General features: G+C 53.4%; 1 protein-coding gene across 3 annotated transcripts in view; it reads left to right on the top strand.

Annotated features, from left to right (window-relative positions):
- The window catches only part of MYO7A (myosin VIIA), an 83592-nt gene that overhangs the window by 8921 nt on the left and 48828 nt on the right, over positions 1-25843 (top strand). For all 3 annotated transcript variants that reach the window (XR_006385657.1, XM_044258471.1, XM_044258470.1), the window contains exons 2-7: positions 11479-11592; positions 16596-16748; positions 23743-23927; positions 24447-24568; positions 24649-24791; positions 25046-25159. Coding sequence is in view for 2 of the 3 variants with exons in the window: in XM_044258471.1 (XP_044114406.1) it covers positions 11479-11592; positions 16596-16748; positions 23743-23927; positions 24447-24568; positions 24649-24791; positions 25046-25159 (831 nt within the window). In the remaining variant the exon portion in view is untranslated. The remainder of the gene's footprint in view (positions 1-11478; positions 11593-16595; positions 16749-23742; positions 23928-24446; positions 24569-24648; positions 24792-25045; positions 25160-25843) is intronic.

Genomic DNA, 25843 nt, shown 5'->3' with positions numbered 1-25843 from the left:
TTTTATTTATTTATTTGACAGAGAGAGATCATAAGCAGGCAGAGAGGCAGGCAGAGAGAGAGAGGAGGAAGCAGGCTCCCCGCTGAGCAGAGAGCCCGGTGTGGGACTCGATCCCAGGACCCTGAGATCATGACCTGAGCCGAAGGCAGCGGCTTAACCCACTGAGCCACCCAGGCGCCCCAGTGAAGACCGTCTTATTTGCTGTGTGTGGTCACTGAAATTCTGAAAACCCCTAGGACCAAAAGCTAAACAAAAAACTCTCAGTCCTGCAGCTGGGCTGGGCGTGTGTATGTGCGGGCGTGTGTTGGAGCATGCCTTCAGTGCTCAGGCCATTTACACCCCTGCCTTAGCCTTCACTTCCCTGTGTACACGGAGCTTGAGGTCAGTTGAAGGTAAGCACTTAGGGTGTTCTTGGACTTTTTCTGAACATCCTTCCAATCCTGTGCGTATATGAGGTTTTCTAGATTACCTCGCATGTGCAGGAAACTTTTAAAACCCATATTGCCCTGTCTTTCTGCCAGGATTTCTGGAGTGTCTCTTGTTTTTTCCAACTGATTTTTCCCCCTCATGTGGCAGGGGCTAGTTCATCTGTTTTTGAATGTTTTTGACCAGAGCCCTCCCTAACTGCCCCACCACCCTGCAGAAGTTCCAAGTTAGGGAATAAAGGCAAGCCTTGTGTATTATTCCCTTAAGGAGTTCCCAGACAGGTTAAAACAACCATAATTCTTTGATAACATGTCTGTTCTGCTTCTGGCCCCAAGAACCCACACCAGGGATGTGGGCCTACATCTTCAAGATTGCCAAGACAGGGGTATGGGGGGGGGGTTGGTTAGAACTCCACAAAGCTCTCCTGCTGGGGTTCAGTCACTTTTCTCTTTATTAAATGATCTGTTGGTTACTATAAACATTTGAATATTTTCTAAAGGTCTAGTACAGGTGGTTCTGACAGTTTTTGCCACATTTTTTAGTGTTTCTCTAAAGGAATAAGTTCTTGAGTTTCCTTTTTTCCCATCTTCCTTGACATCCCTTGCTCATGAAAGTTGACACAGTTACTAAATGAAAGCTTTTTGTCTCAACTTGGTATGTGTATCCTTGGGTAAGTCTCTTTAACCCCTCTGAACCTCAGTCTCCCCACCTGGCCAGAATTGGCCTGGATGGGGGTAGGGTGGGGTGAGGGCAGCACCACGAGTCTGAGTTTGTGTGAGGCACCAAAGTACAGAAAAGGTGGCAGTGGGGGCGGGGGTGTGTGTGTGGAGAACAGGTGGCTGGTGGCTCTGAGGAGCCTAGTGGCTGGGCGGGGGCAGGGAAGCAGCCAGTGGGGTGAAACATTCCTGGCAGAGGACTCACAGAAGCAAAGGAGAGGAGAGGGAGACCCTGTCCAATCTGTTCAAGGCCGCGGCAGATGAGGCTGGAGCAGCAGTGAGGCACTGGTTTGGGAGATGGTGTGGTGACGCCACAGTGAGTCACGGGGGTGTAAGACTTGCCTTTCAGACCCGGGGTGCTTGCTGCCTGGGAAGGGGTCTCTTCCCAGGCTTTGGCTCAGGGTGGCCTGGTGCATGGTGTTGAGTAGTGGGTCAATACTTGCTCCAGTCTCCCTAAGGGGGCCTCTCTCCATCCACCAGACCTGTTTTATCATCTCTTTCTTCCTACCTCTGCTTCTCTGTGCTTTGCTGTTCCCTCTTCTGGAGTGCCCTTCCCTCTCATGTCTGCCAAAAATAATCAAAACACCCAGGTGTCGCCCCTAACACGACTTGCTCTCACGTGATCTAAGCAATACTCACACAGCCATTTGTTCTAATAGGCATGAATGAGTGAGTTACACACACAAACCTTTTAATCCTCGCAGGCAACTGCAGTGCCGCTCTCTTGTCATCCCACACATGCAGAAACAAAAGCACGTACGGCTTGAGGAGCTTGCCCGGGTTTACACAGTTTGAGCTGCCTAGCCAGGATGAACCTAAGCTGTCGGGGTCCTGAGTCCAACCGCTCAGTGGCCATGCTGTCCTGCCTCTCCAGGACAAATCCATTCCTCATCTGGTGGTATTAGCCTTATCTGGGTCTGGGTCTGTCCAGGTTCAGGCTGGGAGTTCTGAGGGTGGTGCCCCCTAAGCTCTGAGGATGGAAGCCTGAGAAGGTTGGTTAAATGGACAAATGGAAGGAATCCTGGAAGCCCCTACCCCCACCACCTTCCTGTGTCTGAAGGTCCCTTTCCCATGGACACCCATGGGTGGGCGATGGGCCAGGGTGGGTGTGTTTATTCCGTGCTTAGCAAGGGGGAGGACCTCTCCCAAGAGCAGGGTCCCTGAACGGGCACAGGAAGTAGGTGGGAACAGCTGCCGTCAGTTGGCTGGTGCCAGGTGGCAGAGTCTGGGTCCCTGAGGCTGAGATGGGGTTGGGGGTATAAGGAAGTCCAGGTCCAGTGGGGGCAGCTCTGAGTTCTGTGTGAGGATCACGGTCTCCTTCCTACCATTCTCCTTACTCCCCATAGTGGTCCAGTTAGTGGGACCAGTTTTTGTGGGACCAGTTAGGCTTCCCGGATTCCAGACAATGCCACAGGCCAAATATGGAAACAACAGGCCTCAAAGAGAGAAGAGAGAGAGGGAGAGAGGAGAAGGGAGGAGGAGGAGAGTCATGGGGCCTGAGCATTCTGGATAGGATGGTGGTCACTGTGGCCCACAGCCCAGCATGGACCTGAGCCAGGTGCCCAGTCCTGTGTGGCTGCCAGACACAGGAGCCCAGCTTGGTGCCTGCTGTCCTGGAGAACCAGGGGACACCCTCCCCCAGGCCTCTGTGCTACCTCTGGCTCCTGGAGATCACCAGCTGGCTAGTCTCATGGCTGAGAGGGGAGGACCAGAAACGAACTGTTCAGAAGCTTCCATCTCCTGTTCCTCCCACCCCCGGAAGACAGTTTAGCTGCTGTGGCTTTGTAGAGGCAGCCAGGGAGATAGAAGGATCTTTCAGGCACCTTCCCATCCGGCTAAAAAATTCATGGTTTATTGCATTCTCCTCCATAACATCCCCAGGTTGCTTTCCATAGAAAATGTACAGATTTTTCTCCAAAATTGTAGTCCTGGTGAGGTTCCAAGTGCCTCGTTTGCAATGAGGGCCGCAGTTCGGTTCCCAGGGCGCCACACATGGTGGTCTGGGTGAAACCGACTGGGCATCCCCACGATCAGGTGGTGGGGGGTCCGGTGCAGACCCGAGAGGGCCAGGCCAGAGCCGGCGCCCCCTCCCAGGTCCCGCCCGCGGGCGTCACCTAAGCCGCCGTTGCCATGGGCCCGCGGCAGATGGCCGGGTTTAGGGTTCCCCGGCGGGCGGCGCGCACGGGATTAGGTGAATTAGGGAGCCTGAGCCGAGACGTGCTGCCACCGGAGCCGCTGCCAGACCCTGCGCGCCATGGAGCCCTCTGCCGACCCGGCCGAATCGGCCAACCCCGCCGACCCCTCCGACCCCTCCGACCCCTCCGAAGCGCGCGCCAAGCAGCGGGGCAAGTGGGCGCTAGTGCGCACCCTGAACCACGCGCTGAAGAGTTATGCGGTCCTGCCGGTGAGGCCTGTGCTGGGAGGGGGAGGGTGCACCCGGGGCAAGGCGCCCCGGGCCTCTGTTTCCCCTCCTGGTGGGAACTGGGTGGTGGCCCCTAGCGCCAGGGTGCACACGGACAGGGCCCTCTGGTGGGGCGTACCATCCTTGATTCCCAGCGTTAACTTGGCCCTGGCCGCCCCTCCTTGTGCCTGGAGCTTTTGCATTCACCCAAGATGGAGGGGCCAGATCCCAGAAGGGGCTTCCCCAGCTCTCTAGGGTCTGGAGCAGGATGCATCTCCAGGTGCTCGGAGGGGACTCAGGGAGATGCTTCTGGTCTGGCTGGTTCACCGGCATCAGAGCATGGCTGTGGGTCCCCTCTACCACCTGAGGTTAGCAACTGGAGACTTCTCGCTCACAGGGGCCCTTGACAAGGCATTTGGTTCACCTTTCCCACCTGTGAAAATAGGGCTACTAAAGCCAGTGTCCCAGAGTGATTATGAGGATGAGAGGGGAAAACAGATCCTGAGACAGATTCCTTTTCATCCCACCAAGGGGGACTGAGCCCTAGGCCCTGCCCCAAGAAGGGAAGGGGCATTAGGGGCCAAGGCCCTGTTGGAAGTTGGTGTTCATCCACACTGGGCTGCACGCCTGGGAGGGCAGGTGGGGGGACGTGAAGGCTTGTGGGCTCTCTCCTCTTCCTGTGCCCTGACTCTGAGTGGGTGAACACTGTGAGCACTGAGGCCCAGAGAGACAGAAAGGCTTACCCAAAGTCACCCAGTTTTAGTGGCAGAGCTGGGACTGGAACCAAGATCTCTCTCTTTCTTTTCTTTCTTTTTTTAAATTTAATTTTATCTTTTCAGTGTTCCAAGATTCGTTGTTTATGCACCACACCCAGTGCTCCATGCAATACATGCTCTCCTTAATGCTCACCACCAGGCTCACCCAACCCCCCACCTCCACCCCTCCAAAACCCTCAGATTGTTTCTCAGAGTCCACAGTCTCTCATGGTTTGTCTCCCCCTCCAATTTCCCCCAACTCACTTCGCCTCTCCATCTCCCCATGTCCTCCATGTTATTTCTCATGCTCCACAAGTAAGTGAAACCATATGATAATTGACTCTCTCTGCTTGACTTACTTCACTCAGCATAATCTCTTCCAGTCCCTCCCATGTTGATAGAAAAGTTGGGTATTCATCCTTTCTGCTGGAGGCATAATACTCCATAGTGTATATGGACCACATCTTCCTTATCCATTCGTCCATTGAAGGGCATCTTGGTTCTTTCCACAGTTTGGAAACTGTGGTCATTGCTGCTATGAATATTGGGGTACAGATGGCCCTTCTGTTCACTACATCTTTGGGGTAAATACCCAATAGTGCAATAGCAGGGTCATAGGGTAGCCCTGTTTTTAATTTCTTAAGGAATCTCCACACTGTTTTCCAAAGTGGCTGCACCAAATTGCATTCCCACCAACAGTGTAAGAGGGTTCCCCTTTCTCCACATTCTCTCCAACACATGTTATTTACTGTCTTGTTGATTTTGGCCGTTCTAACTGGTGTTAGGTGGTATATCAATGTGGTTTTGATTTGAATCTCCCTGATGGCTAATGATGATGAACATTTTTTCACGTGTCTGTTAGCCATTTGTATGTCTTCTTTAGAGAAGTGTCTGCTCATGTCTTCTGCCCATTTTTTGACACGATTATCTATTTTTTGGGTATTGAGTTTGAGGAATTCTTATAAATCTTGAATATCAACCCTTTGTAGTGTCATTTGCAAATATCTTCTCCCATTCCGTGGGTTGCCTCTTTGTTTTGCTGGCTGTTTCCTTTGCTGTGCAGAAGCCTTTGATCTTGATGAAGTCCCAAACTTCATTTTCACTTTTTTTTCCTTTGCCTTTGGAGACATGTCTTTAAAGAAATTGCTGTGGCTGATGTCGAAGAGGTTATTGACTATGTTCTCCTCTAGGATTTTGATAGATTTCTGCCTCATGTTGAGGTCTATTATCCATTTTGAGTTTATCTTTGTGTAGGGTGTAAGAGAAGGTCGAGTTTCATTCCTCTAAACAAAGTTGTCCAATTTTCCCAGCACCATTTATTGAAGAGACTATCTTTTTTCCACTGTATATATTTTCCTGCTTTGTTGAAGATTAGTTGGCCATAGAATTGCAGGTCCATATCTGGGCTGTCTACTCTGTTCCACTCATCTATGTGTCTGTTTTTGTGTCAGTACCATGCTGTCTTGGTGGACACAGCTTTGTAGTAAAGCTTGAAATCAGGTAACGTGATGCCCCCAGTTTTATTTTTCTTTTTCAACATTTCCTTAGCAATTCAGGGTCTCCTCTGGTTCCATACAAATTTTAGGATTGTTTGTGTCAGCACTGAAAAATGCCGGAATTTTGATCAGAATGGCATTGAAAGTATAGATGACCCCAGGCAGTGTAGACTTTTTTTTTTTTTTTTTTTTTTTTTAAGAAAGAAGCAGGCTCCTGTTGAGCAGAGAGCCTGATGTGGGACTTGATCCCTGGACCCTGAGACCATAACCTGAGCTGAAGGCAGAGGCTTAACCCTCTGAGCCACCCAGGCGCCCCAGACATTTTTTTTAAATAAAGATTTTATTTATTTATTTGACAGAGAGAGATTACAAGTAGGCAGAGAGGCAGGCAGAGAGAGGAAGGGAAGCAGGCTCCCTGCTGAGCAGAGAGCCCGATGTGGGGCTCGATCCCAGGACCCTGAGATCATGACCGGAGCCGAAGGCAGAGGCTTAACCCACTGAGCCACCCAGGCACCCCGAGTGTAGACATTTAAACAATGTTTATTCTTCCGATCCATGAACATGGAATGCTTTCCCATCTTTTTGTGTCTTCTTCAATTTCTTTCATGAGCGTTCTGTAGTCCCTTGAGTACACATCCTTTACTACTTTGGTTAGGTTGATTCCCAGGTATCTTATGGTTCTTGGTGCTATAGTAAATGGAACCGATTCTCTAATTTCCCCTTCTGTATTTTCATTTTTAGTGTATAAGAAAGCAACATATTTCTGTACATTGACTTTGTATCCTGCCACATTACTGAATTGCTGTATGAGTTCTAGTAGTTTGGGGATGGAGTCTTTTGGATTTTCCATATAAAGTATTGTGTCATCTGTGAAGAGAGAGTTTGACTTCTTTGCCAATTTGAATACCTTTTAATTCTCTTTGTTGTCTGATTGCTCTTGCTAGAACTCCTAATACTATGTTGAACAGGAGTGGCGATTGTGGGCATCCTTGTAGGGTTCCTGATCTCAAAGGGAAGGCTGTCAGCTTTTTTCCATTGAGGGTGATATTCACTGTGGGTTCTTCATAGGTAGATTTTATGAAGTTGAGGAATGTTCCCTCTATCCTTAAACTTTGAAGCATTTTAATCAGGAACGTATGCTGTATCTTGTCAAATGCTTTTTCTGCATCAATTGAGAGGACAATATGGTTCTTCTCCCTTCTCCTATTGATTTGTTCTCACACTGATTGATTTGTGAATGTTGAACCACCCTGGCACCCCAGGGGTAAATCCCACCTGCTCATGGTGGATAATCTTTTTAATGCACTGTTGGATCCTATTAGCTAGCATCTTGTTGAGAATCTTGGCATCCAAGTTCATCTAGGGATATTGGTCTGAAATTCTCTTTTTTGGTGGGGTCTTTACTTGGTTTGGGGATCAGGGTAATGCTAGCTTCATAGAAAGAGTCTGAAAGTTTTCCTTCTGTTTCTATTTTTTTTTAAAGATTTTTACTTATTTATTTGACAGAAAGAGAGAAATCACAAGTAGGCAGAGCAGCAGGCAGAGAGAGAGAGGGGGGAAGCAAGCTCCCCACTGAGCAGAGAGCCCGATGTGGGGGTCGATCCAGGACCCTGAGATCATGACCTGAGCTGAAGGCAGAGGTTTAACCCACTGAGCCACTCAGGCACCCCTGTTTCTGTTTTTTGAAACAGCTTCAGGAGAATAGGTATTATTTCTTCTTTGAAAGTTTGGTGGAATTCTCCAGGGAATCCGTCAGGTCCTGGGCTCTTGTTTTTTGGGAGGTCTTTGATCACTGCTTCAATCTCGTTACTAGATATTGGTCTATTCAGGTTGTCAATTTCTTCCTGATTCAGTCTTGGAAGTTTATAGGTTTCCAGGAATGCATCCATTTCTTCTACGTTGCTTAACTTATTGGCATATGACTGTTAATAATTTCTGATGGTTGCTTCTATTTGGTGTTAGTTGTGATCTCTCCCCTTTCATTCATAATCTTATTAATTTGGGTCCTCTCTTTTCTTTTGGATTAGTCTGGCAAGTGGCTTATTGATCTTATTGATTCTTTCAAAGAACGAGCTTCTAGTTTCGTTGATGTGTTCTACTGCATCTTTAGTTTCTCTCTCATTGATCTCTGCTCTAATCTCGGTTATTTTCCTTATTGTGTGTGGGGTTGGCTTAATTTGCTGTTGGTTTTTCCAGTTCTTTAAGGTGTAAAGAGAGCTGGTGTATTCTGGATTTTTCAATTTTTTGAGCGAGACTTGGATGGCTGTGTATTTTCTCCTTAGGACCGACTTTGCCATATCCCATAGATTTTGGACCGAATTGTCTTCATTCTCATTGGTTTCCATGAATTGTTTAAGTTCTTCTTTGATTTCCTGGTTGATCCAAACATTCTTAAGCAGGGTGGTCTTAAGCTTCCAAGTGTTTGAATTCTTTCCAAACTTTTTCTTGTGGTTGAGTTCCAGTTTCAAAAGCATTGTGGTCTGAGAATATGCAAGGAATAATCTCAGTCTTTTGGTTCTTTCTTTTTAAAGATATTGTTTATTTTGAGAGAGAAAGGGTACACACAAGCAGGGGGAACAGCAGGCAGAGGGAGAATTAGTCTCCCTGCTTAGCAAGGAGCCTGATGTAGGACTCGATCCCAGGACCCTGGGGATTGTTTGTGACCTGAGCAGAAGGCCGACAGTTAAGATTTCTAAATTGTGTGTTCAATGTGGCTGTGTCCAGCTTCCCTGGTGAAGGGGGTGGGGTCCCAGGTACTTTTGAGAACTTTTAAGATCGATCCATTCTGAGAAATCGCCACTCGGGGTCTGGGAGACTCTCTGCTCTAGCCACACATGTGACAGAAGAGAAACTGGAACTGGCCCCCTGTCATGTGGCCATACTGAGGCACCCGTCAGGTCACAAATAGGATTCTCAATTCAAGGTGAAGTCTCTAGTGGGGCGCCCTTCACAATGGAGTGGTTATGAATGGGGCCAGATGCAGGCATCAGTGCCTGGGGTCTGGGGATTGGAGGGGTCAGTGGGGTAAGACCTGGGGCCCAATACTCCTTTGCTCTCCTCCCTCTTTCTGCCCCACAAAGACAGTTCCTGTTCTTTTCCATCTTCCTTCCCTCACCCAGCTGGGACTCCCAACCCATGCTGTTTTTGGTCCAGGCCCTGCCCTGCAGGTGCTCCCAGTTTTATCCATCACCATCATGACTATGACCAGGTACCTTTGTTTCTTTGGGCCTCAGTTTCTTCATCTGTAAAAATGAAGACTCCTCCAACCCACCTGCATTCTGATGCCCTAAGAACTTACCCTGGGACCGTGGAAACTTCTCTCCTCAGAAGTTCTCTGGTCTCAGAATTTTCCCTGAGGCCTCTTAGCTGCCATTTTAGCCATTTTCTTCAAGTTGAGACCCAGAGCAGAAGAAGAGAAATTTAAGTCCCTGTCTTCCTCCTGACTGTTCTTGATTAGGAGAGTTCTAGTCATTGTTTCTGTAGGCTCTGAGCTCCCTGCTCAGCCTCTCTGAGCACCCATTTCCTGATCCCATGAGTTCTTTTATTTTGGTTATCCTTTGTTCCCTGAGCAGGATGCATTTTTCTGTGTGCCAGGCTCTGTGCTGGGTCAGGGGATACAGGTGACTCAGACTCTTGCCTTCCAGCTCTGCCCTCCACTGAGGCTCCCAGCATGACCCACAAGCCATGTAAGGCCAAGGGTCCTATCAGTGTTTCCTGTTTTGCTCACAGAACTGGGTTCAGAGAGATGTCAGGAAAGAGCACTGGATTTCGTTTGTCAGCTTTGGGCTTCATTCCTAGTTTTACTACAGAACAGCTGGGTGAATTTGGGCAAGTTTCTTGAACTCTTTTGAGGAGATGATGTGGTCCCCCCCCACCCTCCCCTCATCTGGCTGTAGGCACTCTGCCTTTCCCATCTGTTCACAGCTCTGTCCCCAGAGCTGGAATGGGGCGGGTCCACAGGGGTTCTCCATAAATACCTGTGGGATGAATGAATGAGCTCTTCAGCAGTTGGGCAAGAGATGGAGGAGGAAGATGGGGAGGTGGGTGAGGCCAGAAGACCTGCACAGACTGGTGGGCATCCTCTCTGTGGACAGGTGGGCAGGGGAGCGGGCAGGTGGAGAAGAGCAGTATGAGCAGCCGGTGGCCGGAGGCCTGGAACTCAGTGTGACTGAAGGCTGTCAGGAAGCGCAGTTTGGGACAGAAGGGTGACACGGGGCACCTTACGGGAAGCAGCCATGCAGCCTGGGCACACAGCACAGATGCTCGGGAAATAGGAGTTCTCCTCCCCAGAGGCTCTCCAATTCTCCCTCCGTTTTCTGGGAGAAAGCTCACGTTCGGAGCTAGCCTGTCTCTGACAGTCTGTCTCTGACGTGCGTAACCTCCCACGAAGTGGCAGCTGTGGCCAAAAAAGAGTTGATGATTCTGTAGGGAAGAGGGCGAGGCCAAGGCAGGGAGGTGCTGGCCTTGAGACTCCCTGAGCCCACCCGTCAGACACTGGCAGAGACTGAGGCTCAAGTTAGTCAGCGACTTGTCCAAGGCCCAGCCTGGACGAGCCTGGAACCTGTTCTCCTGCCTCCCCGCCTAGAGCCGTTTACCCTGGGCTGTCCCCGCAGGGTGACTGGATTGTCCTCTGTTTTATCAGCTGTTCTGTTTCTAACTGCCGCGTGGTAGTGGTAAATTCTCCTTTTATTAGGATGTCTGCATTCTCTCACCCTCTGGGGCAATACTCTGGTTTGGATTAGGATAAACTCCCAGTTGTACCTGCAGGCCAGTGACGGGGAGCCTCTGCGGTGCTGGGTCTTGCCCAGGGCTGTGAGGGCTGTCGTCTGCTCTGCTGTCCACGTGCTTGGGCCCTTCCCAGTCCACACCATCCTCTGCAGCAATGGCGTGAGCGTGTTTGCTCAGCTGTTTGTTTTCTGTCTCCTCCCAGCTGCAGTGCAGACTCCACTGTCACTGCAGGATTCCCCAGTATTTAGATCAGTCAGTGCCTCATATTCAGTAGGTGCTCAGTACATATTTGCGGAATGCACCCGTGCCGAAAGCATCTGTTCTAAGTCCATTTCTCTGCCTCTGGGTTTTGGGTTTGTCTTCCGTGTTCCTTACTGGGTATGTAATAAGAGCAGGGGCACAGCGTGACACCCTCCCCCTCAAGGTCAGGGCTCTTCCTGCAAGCCAGGGGGCAGTGTTGGGGGACTCATATCGCAGGGCCCAGCTCAGAGCAGTCACCGTGAGGAACCCACCCCTGTGACTCTGAGACTTGCCCCTGCAGGTGATGGAGGCTGTTTGGGTGTCCTGTGAGGATGCCTCCTTTAGGACAGAGAGAAAGTGGTTTGGGTGGCTTGGTGTTTCAGCCTGAACCTCAACAGATTTGCTATCTGTGTAGGAGGTGTAGAGCCTTGGGGATTGCTGGGCACTGGACAGGTCTGGGTGTGAAGTTGCCCAGCCAAGGTGTCTCTTTCCTGCTCCAAGCCTCTGCTTACCTATCTGTGAGATGGGGGCAGTAAGAGCTGATAAGAGGAGGGATTGAAGACCTTGGATCAGAGCTGGGCCTGGGGCCTGGCACCAGCTGGCTTCCAGCCCTTTCTTCCCTCTCCTGTGGTTGGCACAGGAGCCTCTGTTGGGAGGCATGACGGCCCTGGATCCCCCTCCCTGCTCACCTGGCTGTGACTCTCTCTTACCCACAGGGGGACTATGTCTGGATGGACCTGAGATCTGGGCAGGAATTTGACGTACCCATCGGAGCAGTGGTGAAGCTCTGTGACTCTGGGCAGATCCAGGTGGTGGACGATGAAGGCAATGTGAGTAGCCCCCTACCTCCCCTGCCCCTAGGCCTTTGGGAAGACCCAGGAAGACAGGTCACCTGAGGCAGGGGCTGGGAAGGAACCTGAGGGTGTTGAAGGCAGGGCCTGTGCCCCTACTTCCACCTCTCAGACACCCCATCTTCCATGCAACTTTCTCACTGCCCCAGCGAGATGGTGCTTCCCTTTCTGGCCAGCCTCCTGGATTCTGTTTCCATGAGCGCTCCGGTCATTCTGCCTAGTGTTCAAGATGGGTGTGTGTGTGAGTATATGGTGGGGGGGGGCACCTGCCCGTGTATGGTGGTGGGCAGGGGGCGACGCCAGGCTGGGAGCTCCTCAGGCACAGGGGTGCTTTGAGTCAGACAGATTGGATTCCAATCCCATCCTGCCCATTTGTCACTTATGCAGCCTTCACCAAGTCTCCTTCCCTTCTGAGCCTCAATTTCCTCTTCTGTAAAATGGGGATCATAGTAACTGTCTCATCAGGTTATTGACCCATATGTTGGGGTCCCCATAGGGAATACCTCAGTAAAGTGAACTAGACTAAAAATGCCCGTAGTCTTGCTATATTGGGTTACAGCATCCTAGGAATTAATTGCTTACCTTGGCACTGCCCTAGGAATCTGTCTAACAGATTAACCCTTTATTTCTTATAGCCCTGAAAGGAAAGGATACAGGAGGTGTAAGTTCTGTGGGTAGTGGGCGTGGGAAAGTGTGAGGTCAGAGTCATGCCCTGGAGAAGGCAGGTAGTCTGAAGGAGGGCCCAGAGGGGAAGCACGTGTGTACGTGGCATGGGCAGGTGGGGATGTGGTCCCAAGAACAGAGTCCTAGCTTATCAGGGATGTGAGAGAACCAGGGAGATTCAGTCCTACCGTCACTGGCATTGTGCCTGGTGCTATGCCCAGTGCTGGGGAACACAGAGATAGAACCAAGTTTCTGTCTTGGGGTCCAAGATTGCTGGGGGCAAAAGAGGGTACAGTGACTGGGAACAGAGGGCTTCACTGGGGGCAGGGACAGTCTCGGGGGCCTGGAGGCCAGGTGCTGGCCATAAAGGGAGCAGGGGGCTCACTCTTGTTCCTGCAGCTTTCAGGGTCACCCCCATGGGGTCTTCAAAGCCCTTTGACCCCAGCTCTGTCTTTGGGTCCTCATAGCATCCATGGAAGGCAAATGTTCTGTTTCCCAAGGGGAAGCTGGGACAGGGAGGGACCACCAGACCTGGTCACACAGCTAGTAAGTGACGGTGCTGGGATGAGTACCCAGGACCTTCGGCCTCTGTGTAGTGTTTCCTGGGTCCATATCTCAGTGGCAGCTCTGGTGCTCAGATTCTGTTGAGCCAAGCTTTGTCCCCCAGCCTTTAGAACCGGAGGGCCTGCAGAGACTTCTGGAGGCTCTGGTTCTGGGACCTTCTAGGAAGCCACTGTGAGCTTAGAGCCAGAGAAGGGGGCACAGGTTCGGCTGGCAGCCCAGACAGGCCCACAAACCCGCCGAGTGGGGCCCTGGGACTCTGCCTGCAAGCTTACGTTTCACCTGGGTCATGTTGCACGTCAGATGGTGTCCTGTAACCATGTCACTGGATCCCAGAGCTCCCCTCCCACCCTCTCCCACTAAAGCCCTGGGGGTAGGGGTTGCAGCTGGGGAGGGAAATGACTAGGTGGCTGGAAGCAGGTCGGGGAGTCTGGCTAGCTTCTGTGGCCTTGAGCCCAGGGCTTCTGGTCTCCTAGGGACTTTCCCATTCCCCTCCCTACCACCCCTGGCCTCCAGGCTGTTGTCTTTGACCTCTCTGACTTCCAAGGCTCCCTTAACTCTAGGGCAGGGACTAAGGGAGTCCCATCTGCTTCCCCTGAGACCCCACAAGGCCAGGGCCAGAGAGGGTTCTCTGTAAAGCCTTGCTGAATGAATGAGTAGATGAATAAATGATCCTCAAGGGGACCCTAACATTCTGTCTTTGCTGGAGCTGTTCCCATTGCCAGAGGCACCCCTTCCTCCCTTCCTCTGCAGAGCTCATAGTCCCTTTCTCTCCAGTACCAGGACAGCTTCTTTTTTTCCGAATATGTCCCCCGTCCCTGGGGCTGGCCATGTTCTCTCTCTCTCTCTGGCATTCCTTCAGAGCCAGGCCTCCGTTTGTGCCCTGGTTATACTTTGGTCTGTGCTGTAGGGGCCTGTGGACATTGACCTGTGGGCTGCTGATATCGGTTGAGGGTCCTTCCGTGCACCCGGGAAGGGGTGAGGAGAGGCTTGGCTCTGCCGTGTAACAGGGTGAGCCAGGTGATCGCTTGAGTGTGACTCCCCACTGTTAAATGGTGACTGGTTGTTCTGTTATGGGATGTTATGAGGAATGAACGAGAACAAAGATGTCCTCTGTAAAACCAGAAAGCATTGCAGTAATAATACCCAGCCCTGGATGAACAGTTGCCAGGCACCAGCACTTTTTAGACATGGTGGGAGGGAAACCAAAGTTAGCCTTTAGTGTCTCAATTAATCCCCCCAAGTTCTCCAAGAAGACGGGATGGTTACTCTAATTCCCATTGAATAGACGAGGTCACGGACGCCCAGGGATTCCAAGTGGCGTGCGCTGGGCTGCAGGGTTGCCTCTCCCTGCTGTGCTGAACGGTTAGGGGAGGGACCGTGGGGACTGGAGGTGGGGGTTGAGGGAGGAAGGCTGATAGCCTGCCCAGGCATCCTCTTCCCTCTGGCCCATGCTGGAGCCTACCACCGAGTCTGTGAACAGGGACCCGTCAGAGGGGAATTTTCCAACTGGATCACCGTTTATCAAGAAATAGGTTAAAATGGGAGAAAGGAATGTTCCACTCAGGACTGGAAAGTCCAGGCAGGTTCTTTGATCTCCCCATCCGGCCCATTCATGCCTCAGAGAGGGCTGTGTGAGGGCCTGAGCTGGACTGAAGCGCTCCTGGCCTAGGAGGTGCCATGAAATGCCAGGGCAGTCAGAGTGGTGGGCTCTGGTGCCTCTAAGGGCCAGGTGCAGGCCACCGTCCTACTCTGATCCTATTTTCTTGGGTGAAGTGAGAGGGTGGAAAAAAGGGACTATGAGGGTCTCTCCATGACTAGGATTTCTGCTTCTAATTCAGAACTGGTCCCCCGTAGCCCACCAGCTAGCTGTCTGTCCTATCAGATTCCCTGCCACATCATTCGTGTGTGGCTCCTCTGTGAGGCACTGTGGACCAAGGGTCTTGAAGACATGGGGTCTGGCTGCCATGAGTCCCCAGCCTTGGGGCACACTGGGAGGTCAGAACTGCATTCAGACAATGGCAGCCCATTGTGCCCACTGCCTTTCCATGGGAGACCAGACGACGTGGTGGTCCAGGGGAGGCCCTGACACATTCCTGTGGTGGAGGTGGGGGGATAGCACAGTGGAACATGTAAGAGGGGGCAGCATGGTCAGCCAAGTCTTTAGAAATGGGAAACTTTTGAGCTGTGCCTCGAAGGCTGAGTAGAAAGGAAGTAAAGGGAAAAGCATGAGCAAGGCCACGAAGTGTCTGGGGAAGTGGAGACCAAGCTTCTCTGGCTTGAAAGTACAGGGGATTGGTGGAGCAAAGACCCGGAAGTCCTTGTGTCCACCTCAGGGTGGCCTTTGAATGCCAGGATGCAGTGTGGAGGGGAACAGGGAAGGGCTCTAAGCCCCAAAGTGCTGTGACAGGTACGTGAGGCAGCTCCCAGGGGGATGAGGGGCTGGAGGGCAGCCAGGGCCACGGGGCCGGGTGAGAGATGATGGTCTGGATCAGGGCAGGGGCTTAAAGCTGGTGAGGAAGGAATTGATTTACAGGGTTGAGTGAGTAGCCCTGGGTGACAGTTAGATTGGGGCTGGGATGAGATGAGGAGGTGATGTCTCAGATTCTTGCTAGTGTCCAGCTTTTGAGGTTGGTTATCCCAGAGGGGACCTGGAGGAGAAGCAGCTATGGGAGGACATGTGTGCATCACACCTACCCACCAAGTCTTAGGGCCAGAGCTGGGAGGTGGCACAGGGGGTCCCCTTCTCCTCCCCTGTTTCCAAAACTCAAACTCCTGGGGGTCCTGAGGCTCCCAAGGTTCTGGCATTTAAGAACAGGTAGGGGCACCCAGAGGGCTATGGTGTCTCACTCAGGCTGTGGCCATACCCTGGAGCACAGTTTACCCTCACCTTGCTGAGAAGCTAGATTATGAGAAGGTGCTGGAAACTGCCTTGGGGAAGGAGGGAGGGATTTCCAGGTTTGTTGAAACTGCCAACGCCATTGGCCAGATGTCCCACTGGAAGGCCCCCCCCCACCCCGGTCAACCCCTAGCAGAAGATACTGCAGGGAAGAATAGGGAGAACCATGGAGGCAACCTCTCTTCTAGTTTCCACATCTGTTCATGAGCACTGAAAGTTCACCCTTGCTCCACATTCATCAACAAGCCCAGTGAGATCTATCCCCAGTGGATCCACTGCTACACCTCATTTGCCAGCCTCAGAGGCTTAGTCTGGAGCTCTCTCTCCCCACATCTTACAGGGGTCTCTTTCCCATCATTCAGATCTCTGCTCAAATGTTACCTCTCTGGAGAGGTAGTTCCTGAAGACCCTAGGGGAGTTCCCCTCCCTGGTCTCTATCCTATATGCCTGTCGGTTTATTCTTGGCACTGTCTGAAATTACTTTTGATACCTTTGTTTACCAGAGCCTGCATCTGAAGTCCAGTCTAATTCCAGAGATTACATGCTCCACTCCATCTTGCAAAGTGACTGGGGGGGACTCGAATTCCCTTTATGAGAATTCTGAGTGGGGCCAAAATCCCTGCCCTGCCCTGACCAGCTTTTAGGTCTGCAGAGAGAATTCCTGAAGGGGAGGAGTGGTCCACAGAGAGTGTGGGTGGGCAGCACCATCCTCAGACGCTCACACCTGATAATGAGAGTGGCCGCAGGAGAGGAGGAGGCCCTTATCAGGGTCGCACAGACCTGGGATCCCTGTGTCCAGCAGAGCACAGCCTGGGTCTCAGGGGCCCCGCCTAACTAGAACCACGGTACTTCCCCACAGGAACACTGGATCTCCCCGCAGAACGCCACGCACATCAAGCCCATGCACCCCACGTCGGTCCACGGCGTGGAGGACATGATCCGCCTGGGAGACCTCAACGAGGCCGGCATTCTGCGCAACCTGCTGATCCGCTACCGGGACCACCTCATCTACGTGAGTGCTGCCCCGCCCACACGCTGCCCTGCCCACATGCTGCCCCGCCCACTCCTGAGAGCCCACTCTCCAGAGGCTCTCAGAGACTCTGCAAGCAACAGCTTGGTCTGAATCATACTTTCTTTGGACCGCGGCTTGTGTGATCTGGGATTGGAGAAGGGAGCGGTGTGTACCACATCTTCATGTGCCTCCCCAGGCCATTGCTCCGGTCGGTGAGAGGCTATGTGTTTTGCCCAAAGATGGGGAACTCCTGCCTCCTCTGGGTTCACCATAGGATGAGAGCCTCCCATCCTACTGGTCCTCCAGTGAGGAGAGGATGGGTCAGGAGTCTATCCTCAGAGGAGGAGGGAAGAGGGAACATGCTCCTTGACTCCACAAACCCTTGACCTAAGAACCAGTCATATGTACACTCCACATTCTTACACTTTGAAACTTAAAAGGGCAAATGGTCTCACTCAGCCAGGACTGACCTGATCTCAGGAGGTGGGTTCAGAGACTGTCAGAATACAAAGGGACCGTGGAGATTGTATCCTAGAGATTCTCACACATTTTGGCTTCAGGAACCTTTGATGCTCTTAAAATTATTGAGGACTCCCGAGAGCGTTTGTTAATATAAGCTGTCTCTATTGATACTTACCATATTAAGAATTAAAACCAAGAAACTTAACAAAATGGATTAATTTGTTAAAAAATAACCATAAAAATCCATTTACAGGAAAAGCTTTTTTTAATGAGACATCACTATAAATATACCCCCCAAATTAGCAAGAAGAGTGGTATTGTTTTATAATTTTTTGAAATTCCTTTAATGTTTGGCTTAATAGAAGACTGCTAATTTTCCTGTCTGCTTCACACCCAGGCCGATGTGAGACTGTTTGGTTGAAGCATATGAGGAAGAGCAGGCCGCACAGATATGGAGGTGGAAAGGAACTTGCAGACCTCTTGAAAGGGCCTTTGGGAGCCTCAGGGGTCTCCAGACCACTGACCTAGTCCCATAGTCCCATTGTATAGACAGGGAAACTGAGCCCCATGAGGTTTAGCCAGGCCCAGAGCTGTGTGCTGGGGTCGCTGCATGTCTCTGACCCAGACCCTCCCTCAAGCAGCTCCAGGTGAAGGAAAGCATGGGTGCAGAAACAGGAGAGCAGGATAGAGTCCCCCTCCCCAGGCAGGTCCCCAGGCCGCAGGCTGGAGGGTAGAGGGGGTGTCCTTGGGTGACCGGTATTGTGTGGTGTGCTCGAGGTAAGTACAGACAAAGCAGGTTCTTCAGGGTCTGGGGGTGGTGAGGCCTCACTCCCAGCTCAGGGAGAGGGTTGGGGTTCCCAGAGTGGGTTAGAGAGCATTCCAGAAGGGGCGCTGCGTGGATCAGAGGCTGGAGGCAGGACAGTGTCCCTCACATTGTTAGCCCCATGAGGAGGAATCAGGGAGACAGGTCTAGAAGCCCTGAAATTTGTCCCTGAGCAGTCACAACAGGGAGCTGCATCAAGGTCAGGGACCCATCCTCTTAGCAGCCCTGGAATTGTGGCCACTTCACAACCAGGGAAGCCCTCTGCGACCCTCCCCACTCTGGGACCCTCCACCACTTCAGACTCCCAAGGGGAGGCTGCACCGAAGCCCTTGACATTTACCCACTAGGCATGAAGAGCAAGTGGCTTTTGCTGGGAGCCCCTTAGTGCTGATAAAGTCCCTCTCACTCTTTCCTGCACCTGAGAGAGGGCAGGGCACAAGTGGCCCCTCCAGATTTGAAGAGCATCACCCAGACAGAAGGATGGGGCTAGAACTGGAGCCCAGGCTGGAGATACCCCATGAAGACCTGCCGGTGTCTGTGCCCCAGTTCGCAGAGGTTCCTTACTCGCTCTTCTCCCTAGGTGGGAGGGGGTCACCCAGGGTGCTAGAGCACTCTGTGGCTGCACACCCAGGGCTGGGTGGAGCCTCACACTTGGGTCTGGAGATAAGTGGGGGGCCTGCCCCTCCCTCCCTCCTCCCCCTCAGGGAGGCCACTGCCAGAGCTAATGTCCTGACCCAGTCTCCTGTCAGGAGGAGCTGGGTAAGAGGAGGATTGTCCCCACCAGAGACCCCCACCCCAGACCATATCTAAGAACAGCTCAGAGGCGAGGTCACTGGTTATTTTGCACAAAGTTTATTGATTCTTGCGGGCAAACTGGTTCCTCATGTGTGAGGGGCAGTCAGTGGACTGAATCAGAGAACCAAGGCGAATACAGGATTCACAAAGGAGGGGAAAGAGAAAACTTCAAGAAGAGCAAATCTTATTTGTGAAATTTGGGAGGATGGATCGAGCCGCTGGCAGCTAGCAGAGAAATCAGCTTTGTGTCCTCGAGTAGGCTGATGAGGGGAGCAAGGGAAAGAATTTCTGAGATTTATGGTTTCTCCAGAAAGCTCCGAGATCTGTGCCATTTGCTTAATTAGAAGTTCTCACCAGTAACCTTTCTGGTGGTCTCTTTTTTGGGTGGGGGAGAGGAGGTAGGGGACAGGGTAGGGCACTGAGTCGAGATGAGGTGCCTAAGTGGCCTTCTTGTACAGGAATCACCTGGGCGGTCCCCAGCTCAGTTGGTCCACGAGCCTAGGATTCTGGGTGTCAGTTGGTCTGGGGACCCCTCTGTTCAAGGATTGCTCTGTTCAAGGTTTCAACTTGCTCACTCTCTGTGATGGGTAGATGGGGTAGGACCAGAGCTTTGAAGAAGCAGCTGGGCCATTGTTCCACCAGAAACCATACCTCTCCCTAACCATGGCAACCCCTGGTCACTTCATGGCTTGGGTTACCCTGGGCACAGTCCCGCGTACCCAGGATTTCCTCCAATTACCATGGCCGTTCTCAGCCCTGGGCTAGATGATGTGCTGTCCCTGACTATCTGCCTTGGGCTTGCCCACTGCAGCTAGTCTGCCCCCTAGGAGCCTGAGGGATAGCACTTCAGGGCCACCAATCAGCCCCAGACACCCCCAGTGGGGAAAGACCCTCACAGGACACCTAGAAACCCCTGGCTGGGTGCTCTCAGAGGCCAGGTGTCCTCCCTGGGTCCTGCAGGAAGCAAGTGGCAGGGCCGGTGGGGATCCAGGGCTCCCTGATGCTAAACAGGGACTAGAGTCTGGGACACCTGGGTTCAAGTCTTGGCAGGTGGCCTTTGGGGAGTCCCTGTTCTTCTCTGGTCTCAGCCTTCCCTCTGGCACAAGGAAAGACTTCCTGTGTGAGCACCTCTGTGACTCTAGGAAGGTATGTGTGCCCAGGATGTGTCTTGGTCTCCATGGCCTGCTAAGGGAGATACTGGCCCTGGGGACTTCATGGAAGAGAGGGAGCCATGCCTGTCACATCTCTTGGAATGTGTCTCTGGCTCCAGAGAGGTCCTCAGAACTCTGCCTGGGGACCTGGGGCCCCTAGGCACCACGTGTGCTGTGTGCTTGGCTTGAGAACAGCCCTTATCTCTCCTCCTCCCAGGCTATGGCCCCAAAGGCAGACTTTCTTCCTGGAGGCTGGAGCAGGAGGCCTGTGCTGGGCAGCTGGGCATTAACCCCCTGTTGACCAAGGGCCATAGAGAGAGAGAGAGAGAGAGAGGGAGAGAGAGAGAGAGAGAGAGGACTGGAGGGGTTCAGGGAGCCATGCCAAGAACCTTGGGGGACAGACAGGGGTAGGATGGGCCTGGGTCTTGTTGCCCGTGGTGGGCAAGCCCCTCCCTTCTCCACTCCCCCATTGCTACCTCCACAGTCCCCCAGGTGTATTCCTGGGGTTCCGATCAGCCCAGCCCTAGGTAAGACCTAGGCTTGGGTGCCAGCAGTCAGCTCTGTGCTTCTCCGGTATGTGATCTTGGAGTCTCTCTGCTTCCCAGAGGCTGAGTTCTCCCATCTGGAAAGGACCATGTAACTCCTCCCGCCTGATCCCCCCAGACCTTTCTGAGGAGGACAGGCTGTGTGTCGCTGGCAGGTTCTCCCCTCGGCTCCCTTCTCTGCCCTTTCCTATGAGCAGCAATTACTGCTGTCCACTCCGTTTCTTCTCCACCTGCTTGTCATTCTTTCGATCATGCAGAAACATTCACTAAGCCTGTTTTATGTGCCGTGCACATGGCTGGGTCTGGGTAGGGAGGACAGCGTCTCTAGAGGGTGGAGGCCTTGGACCCGAATTATAGAGGAGTCGGGGAGCCGAGGGACAGGGACCATGCAGATCATATAGGAGGTTGCCTGGCTTCCTGTGGGGTGATCATCTCTGCGTGGACTGCAGGAGTTAGCTGGGTCAGGGGGCAGGGGGTGGAGTTTGGTGCTGTTAGCTGAAGGGTTAATGCAGACGGGGCCTCCTGGTATGGGATGCCGCTGGTGAGGACCAGCGCCCTGGCATCTTGTGTCCTGTAGGCATGGGAAACCGCTTGAGGGTTTTCAGCAGGGGATGACACAGTCCCATTCTTGAAAAGCTGGCCCTGGCTCCAAGTGAAGGGTGGATGGCAGGGGGCGCCTGTGGCAGTCTGTGAGAGCCCATGGTGCCCAGGGCCTGAGGCCTGGCTGTGCCACCCGAGAGAGGTGGGCTGGGATGAAGGAGAGGGAGGCAGAGAAGGGCTTCCTGGGTGCCACCCTGGGTGAAGGATGGGGGACTCTATCGGCCAAGTTGGGCAGTGTGAGAAGGAGCAGTGCTGGTGCAGAGGGTGGGGTCCGGTCTGGACAGGTGGGTGAGCAGAATGGGGGACATCCAGGAGGGGTGTGTGTGCTCCAGGGGGAGCCTGGTGCTATGGGGGGCCCTGGAAGCTCTGCAGGGGAGAGGAGGGTCCGGGCCCCACCCCAGGAAGGCTTCTCCCAGTTTTTATCAGTGCCTCCTCTCTGGCACTGCCTGGGCCTGCACGTGGCTGCCGGGCCTGCTCCCAGGGCCACCCCTGTCTGGCTCCGGCTGCCTCCGTTGACTGGCTCATTAGGCCTGAAATGGTGTCTCTACCTCCAGCCTCCGGGACAACCATTCATCCTCTCACAGCTGCCAAAGCGACCTTTCTCCAAAAGACCTTCCAAATGCCATGCCCTTTCACGCCTCTGTGCTTGATTCCCATGGACCAGCCTTCATGCCCCCTCTCCCTCTGCCCCCATCTTCTCCACCAGAGGAATCTGCTGCCTCTCCCAGGCCCAGGCTTTTCCTCCCTGGCCCCCACAATGTGGCTGTTGGCCTCCCCCGAGTCTCAATGGAGGGTCCTTGAATGACTGTGTGGAGCTGATCTCACGCCCCATCGTGATCATAGACCAGGTGGTTCAGTGTCACTTTATTAAGGAAGATGGCATGTAAACACAGCTGCTCTGTAACCAGGCACATGCCAAAGGTTATGCCCTTCAGTTTTCACATAACCTTGGGGTGGAGGGTAGGGGGGAAGTGCTAACCATCCCCCTTTTACAGATGAGCAAACTGAGGTGTAGACAAGCAAAGCGATCCATGGAAAAGATGTTCTTTGGGGCTGACTCCCTCCCTTGGGCCAGCTGGTTCCCACAGCCAGGGAGTGCTGAGCTGTAGGTCACGGGGCCGAGGTGCCCTGGGGCTGGCAGTTCGTGGCTTCCAATCTGAGATGCGAGCCCAGCCCCAAGCTGTGTGGGGTGTTCTTGGTGGAGAAGCTCCTTGCCTCCCATTCCCCACTGACCAGCTCTCTCTCCTGTTCCTTCCTTTCCAACCTCAGACCCATTGTGGAGGGCGGGTAAGTAAGGCAGAGCTGGCTCACACTCTCAGGATGTGCTTGGCCTGGCAGCCCCCTGCAGCCTGCGTCCTCATCCTGCCCTACCTTTCCTTGTCTGGGCTCTTGCATGCACTCAGGAGGTCCGCACTGGTAGGTGCAGCAGCCCCTGGCTTGGGCTGCTTGGAGGGAGAGCCCAGGTGGCAGAGGAGCATCCCCTGGGGCTCAGAGCAGGGTGGTAAATGGCGAGGCGGCCAGAGCCAGGACTGGAATTTGGGTCTGGACTGCCAAGCCCGAGGCTGCTTTGCATGGCCACAGCCGACCCTGGTTTGGGCCTTTCCCCTGGAATGCGGTGCTGGCAGACACACTTGCCCAGCATGGCCACCTTGGGCTGAGTCTGCTGGGCATGGCTTTGTTCTGGGGTGATGTTATATGGCCTTGGCAGAAGGCTGTGGACCCGGTTGTTACTTCCTCTGTGTGGTCACATCTTTTTTCAGCCTCTCCAGGTCCAGATGTCCATCCATCCATCACCAATTATAGGCTGCGCCTGACCTTTTCAAGCTGGGCTGGGGAGGGTGGGGAGGGAGCAGTAACCCCTGGGTACTTTATTCTGCCGTGGTGGCAAGAGGCCCAGACCGTGTTGGCCCCTGTGTGGCAAGGCCCCGGGCTTATAGCAGGAAACCTTGTGCATCAACAGAGGAGCCCAAGAACAGAAAGACCCCTAGAAGTTTATCTTAGGTGCACTGGGCCCCCCACCTGTGCTGGCCAGGCTAACTGGAGGTGCCCTGTCCCCCAGAACACAGGGATCCCTCTGTCCTGGGGCCGTGCTGCAGAGACTGGGGCCTGCCCAGCCCCCAGACCACATCCCGTAGCCCCTTCAGCATGCTGTGCCTTCGTTCTACTCCCCCTGAACCAACCCAGCCTCTGCTCAGGCATGGTCCAGTTTATGAATGTTACTCTAAACCTCCGGGATACAGGGCTTGGAGGCAAAAGTGGGAATTAGCATTGCAGGAGTACCTATGGTGAACTATGACTTTCATGATTTTTAAAATCCACCATCTCCTCATCTTTAGAAATAGTGACATTATGCCCATTTTACAGATAAAGGTAAGGAAATAGAGGCTTCCTCCCTTCATCAAACCTCACTGAGTACCTACTCTGACCCAGACCCAATGGTAGTTTGCAGACCCCTCCCCCAGCTCGCAGAGAGGCAGGATTCTGACCCCAGGTCCATGTGACTCCAAAGCCAGGGCTGTGCCTTCCACAGGATGGAGCAGGGTGGAGCCCGAGAACTTTCTAGAGTTCGAGCCTCCCCCATGGGAAGTAACAAGCTCCTCGTCCCTTTGTGCCCACAGACGTACACAGGCTCCATCCTGGTGGCTGTGAACCCCTACCAGCTGCTCTCCATCTACTCACCAGAGCATATCCGCCAGTATACCAACAAGAAGATTGGAGAGATGCCCCCCCACATATTTGCCATTGCTGATAATTGCTATTTCAACATGAAGCGCAACAGCCGTGACCAGTGCTGCATCATCAGGTGGGCGGCCCGGCACCAGATTGGGGCTTAGTCCCAGAGCTCCAGCTTTGTGTTCCTGCTAATGCTTCATCATGTAGAGAATCCCCTCCCTTTCCCAGGTCTTACATCTCTGTTAATGCTGCCAAAGTTCTTGTTAGCTTTTGAGGCTAACCTTGTTTATTACTGATTCCTGTTAAGTTAGAGTCAGGTGACATTTTGGGCCCCTATTCTCTCTTGGGCAGAGGGTAACAGGACAAAGCATTGATCTAGCATCAGTCTATGTCATGCTCCATGGCAGGTGTGGATGGCGCGGGGCGTGTGTGTGTGTGTCCTTGAAGGACAAGGAAAGTACCTTTGGTGTGACAGAGCCCTGAGGTCCTGGAGCCTTTCCCATCCCTGAAAGGTCCATACTGTCAGCCTATTTTATAGTCTGGGGAGTGGGGAGGTGTAGGTGGGGGAAGCAGCGTGCGCTGAAGCCCCCTAGGGAGAGGCCCCTGCAGACCGTGATGGGCCCTGACTCTCTCTGGATCTGCTCTGCAGCGGGGAGTCTGGGGCAGGGAAGACCGAGAGCACCAAGCTGATCCTGCAGTTCCTGGCGGCCATCAGCGGGCAGCACTCCTGGATTGAGCAGCAGGTGCTGGAAGCCACCCCCATCCTGGAAGGTAGGGCCAGGGCTCGCAGAGTGGGGCTGGGGGGCTAGGTGTGTGCTGACCTCACTCATGACCCTCTCCCCACCCCGAAGCGTTTGGGAACGCCAAGACCATCCGCAATGACAACTCGAGCCGCTTCGGGAAGTACATCGACATCCACTTCAACAAGCGGGGTGCCATCGAGGGCGCCAAGATCGAGCAGTACCTGCTGGAGAAGTCCCGTGTGTGCCGCCAGGTGGGCTGAGCCCAGGGCGGAGCTGGCCCTGCCCTGAAGCCCCAGCTTCGGGGGCAGTGGGGGTACCGCTGTGGATCGGGCCAGACTGCTGCCCGCTCCCTGTGGTGCCTGAATTCCCGCCATGAAGCTGCCCACAGGGGCTTTTTGGGTCACTATTTTGTCACTTGTTGAAATAGTAAACTGTGTTTCAACCTGACCAGTTTCTGATGCCGCCTCCTCCTCCACCCCCCAACACCTCGTACTTGCCTTTGCAGGCCCCTGATGAACGAAATTACCACGTGTTCTACTGCATGCTGGAGGGCATGAGCGCGGATCAGAAGAAGAAGCTGGGCCTGGGCCAGGCCACGGACTATAACTACTTGGCTATGGTGAGGCCCAGGTGGGGCACCTAGGGAAGGGGACACCAGTCCCAGCAAGGTCATGGCCAGCAACCCCAGCTGCTCCCCAGCTTCCGGCCTGGTGGGTGGGTTCCTCTGTGTGGGCTCTCCCTGTCCCCTGACCTACCCCAGCCCACTCTGGGCTTGTATGTGTGCTTGTACGGGTCCCACTTGGGCATGCTTCCAGGGGCACATGTATCTAGATGAATTGTCATCATGGAGACACACATTCCTAAGTCTGCACAGATACCCTAGACCCGGGGCATGTAGACATGTGCCCGTGTGTACACGTGCACAGACCTGCCCCCACACACATGCTGTTAGTTTGGGCTTTGAGGATGTGAAGACCAGGGCCTCTGCCAGGCGCCCCAGGATTGGAGGACAAAGGCAGTTGCAGCCTCAGCCTTGGGGCTCACTGGTCACGGAGCCCTGGTGGCAGTCTCTTGCTGCTGTCTAGCTACCAAGGAGGCATGGGCCCCAGGACTCTTGCTGCCACCCAGATGGGTGGAGGTACATGGGTACAGCAGGCCGGCTCTGGACCGGCTTCCTTAGGCCTGGAGAGGATCCCTGCCTGGCTGTCTGGGGCGGGTCAGGGCCGGGACACAGGGACACACGGGGGATGTGGGACAAAAAAGAAGTAGGTGTTGTGGGTGTGCAGGCCTTCCCAGACACTTC

This window comes from Neovison vison, chromosome 7 (genome assembly GCF_020171115.1).
Source record: "Neovison vison isolate M4711 chromosome 7, ASM_NN_V1, whole genome shotgun sequence".
NCBI classification, from domain to species: domain Eukaryota; kingdom Metazoa; phylum Chordata; class Mammalia; order Carnivora; family Mustelidae; genus Neogale; species Neogale vison.
The sequence above is the reverse complement of the archived record's forward strand: the minus strand, read 5'-3'. Positions and strand labels throughout refer to the sequence as shown.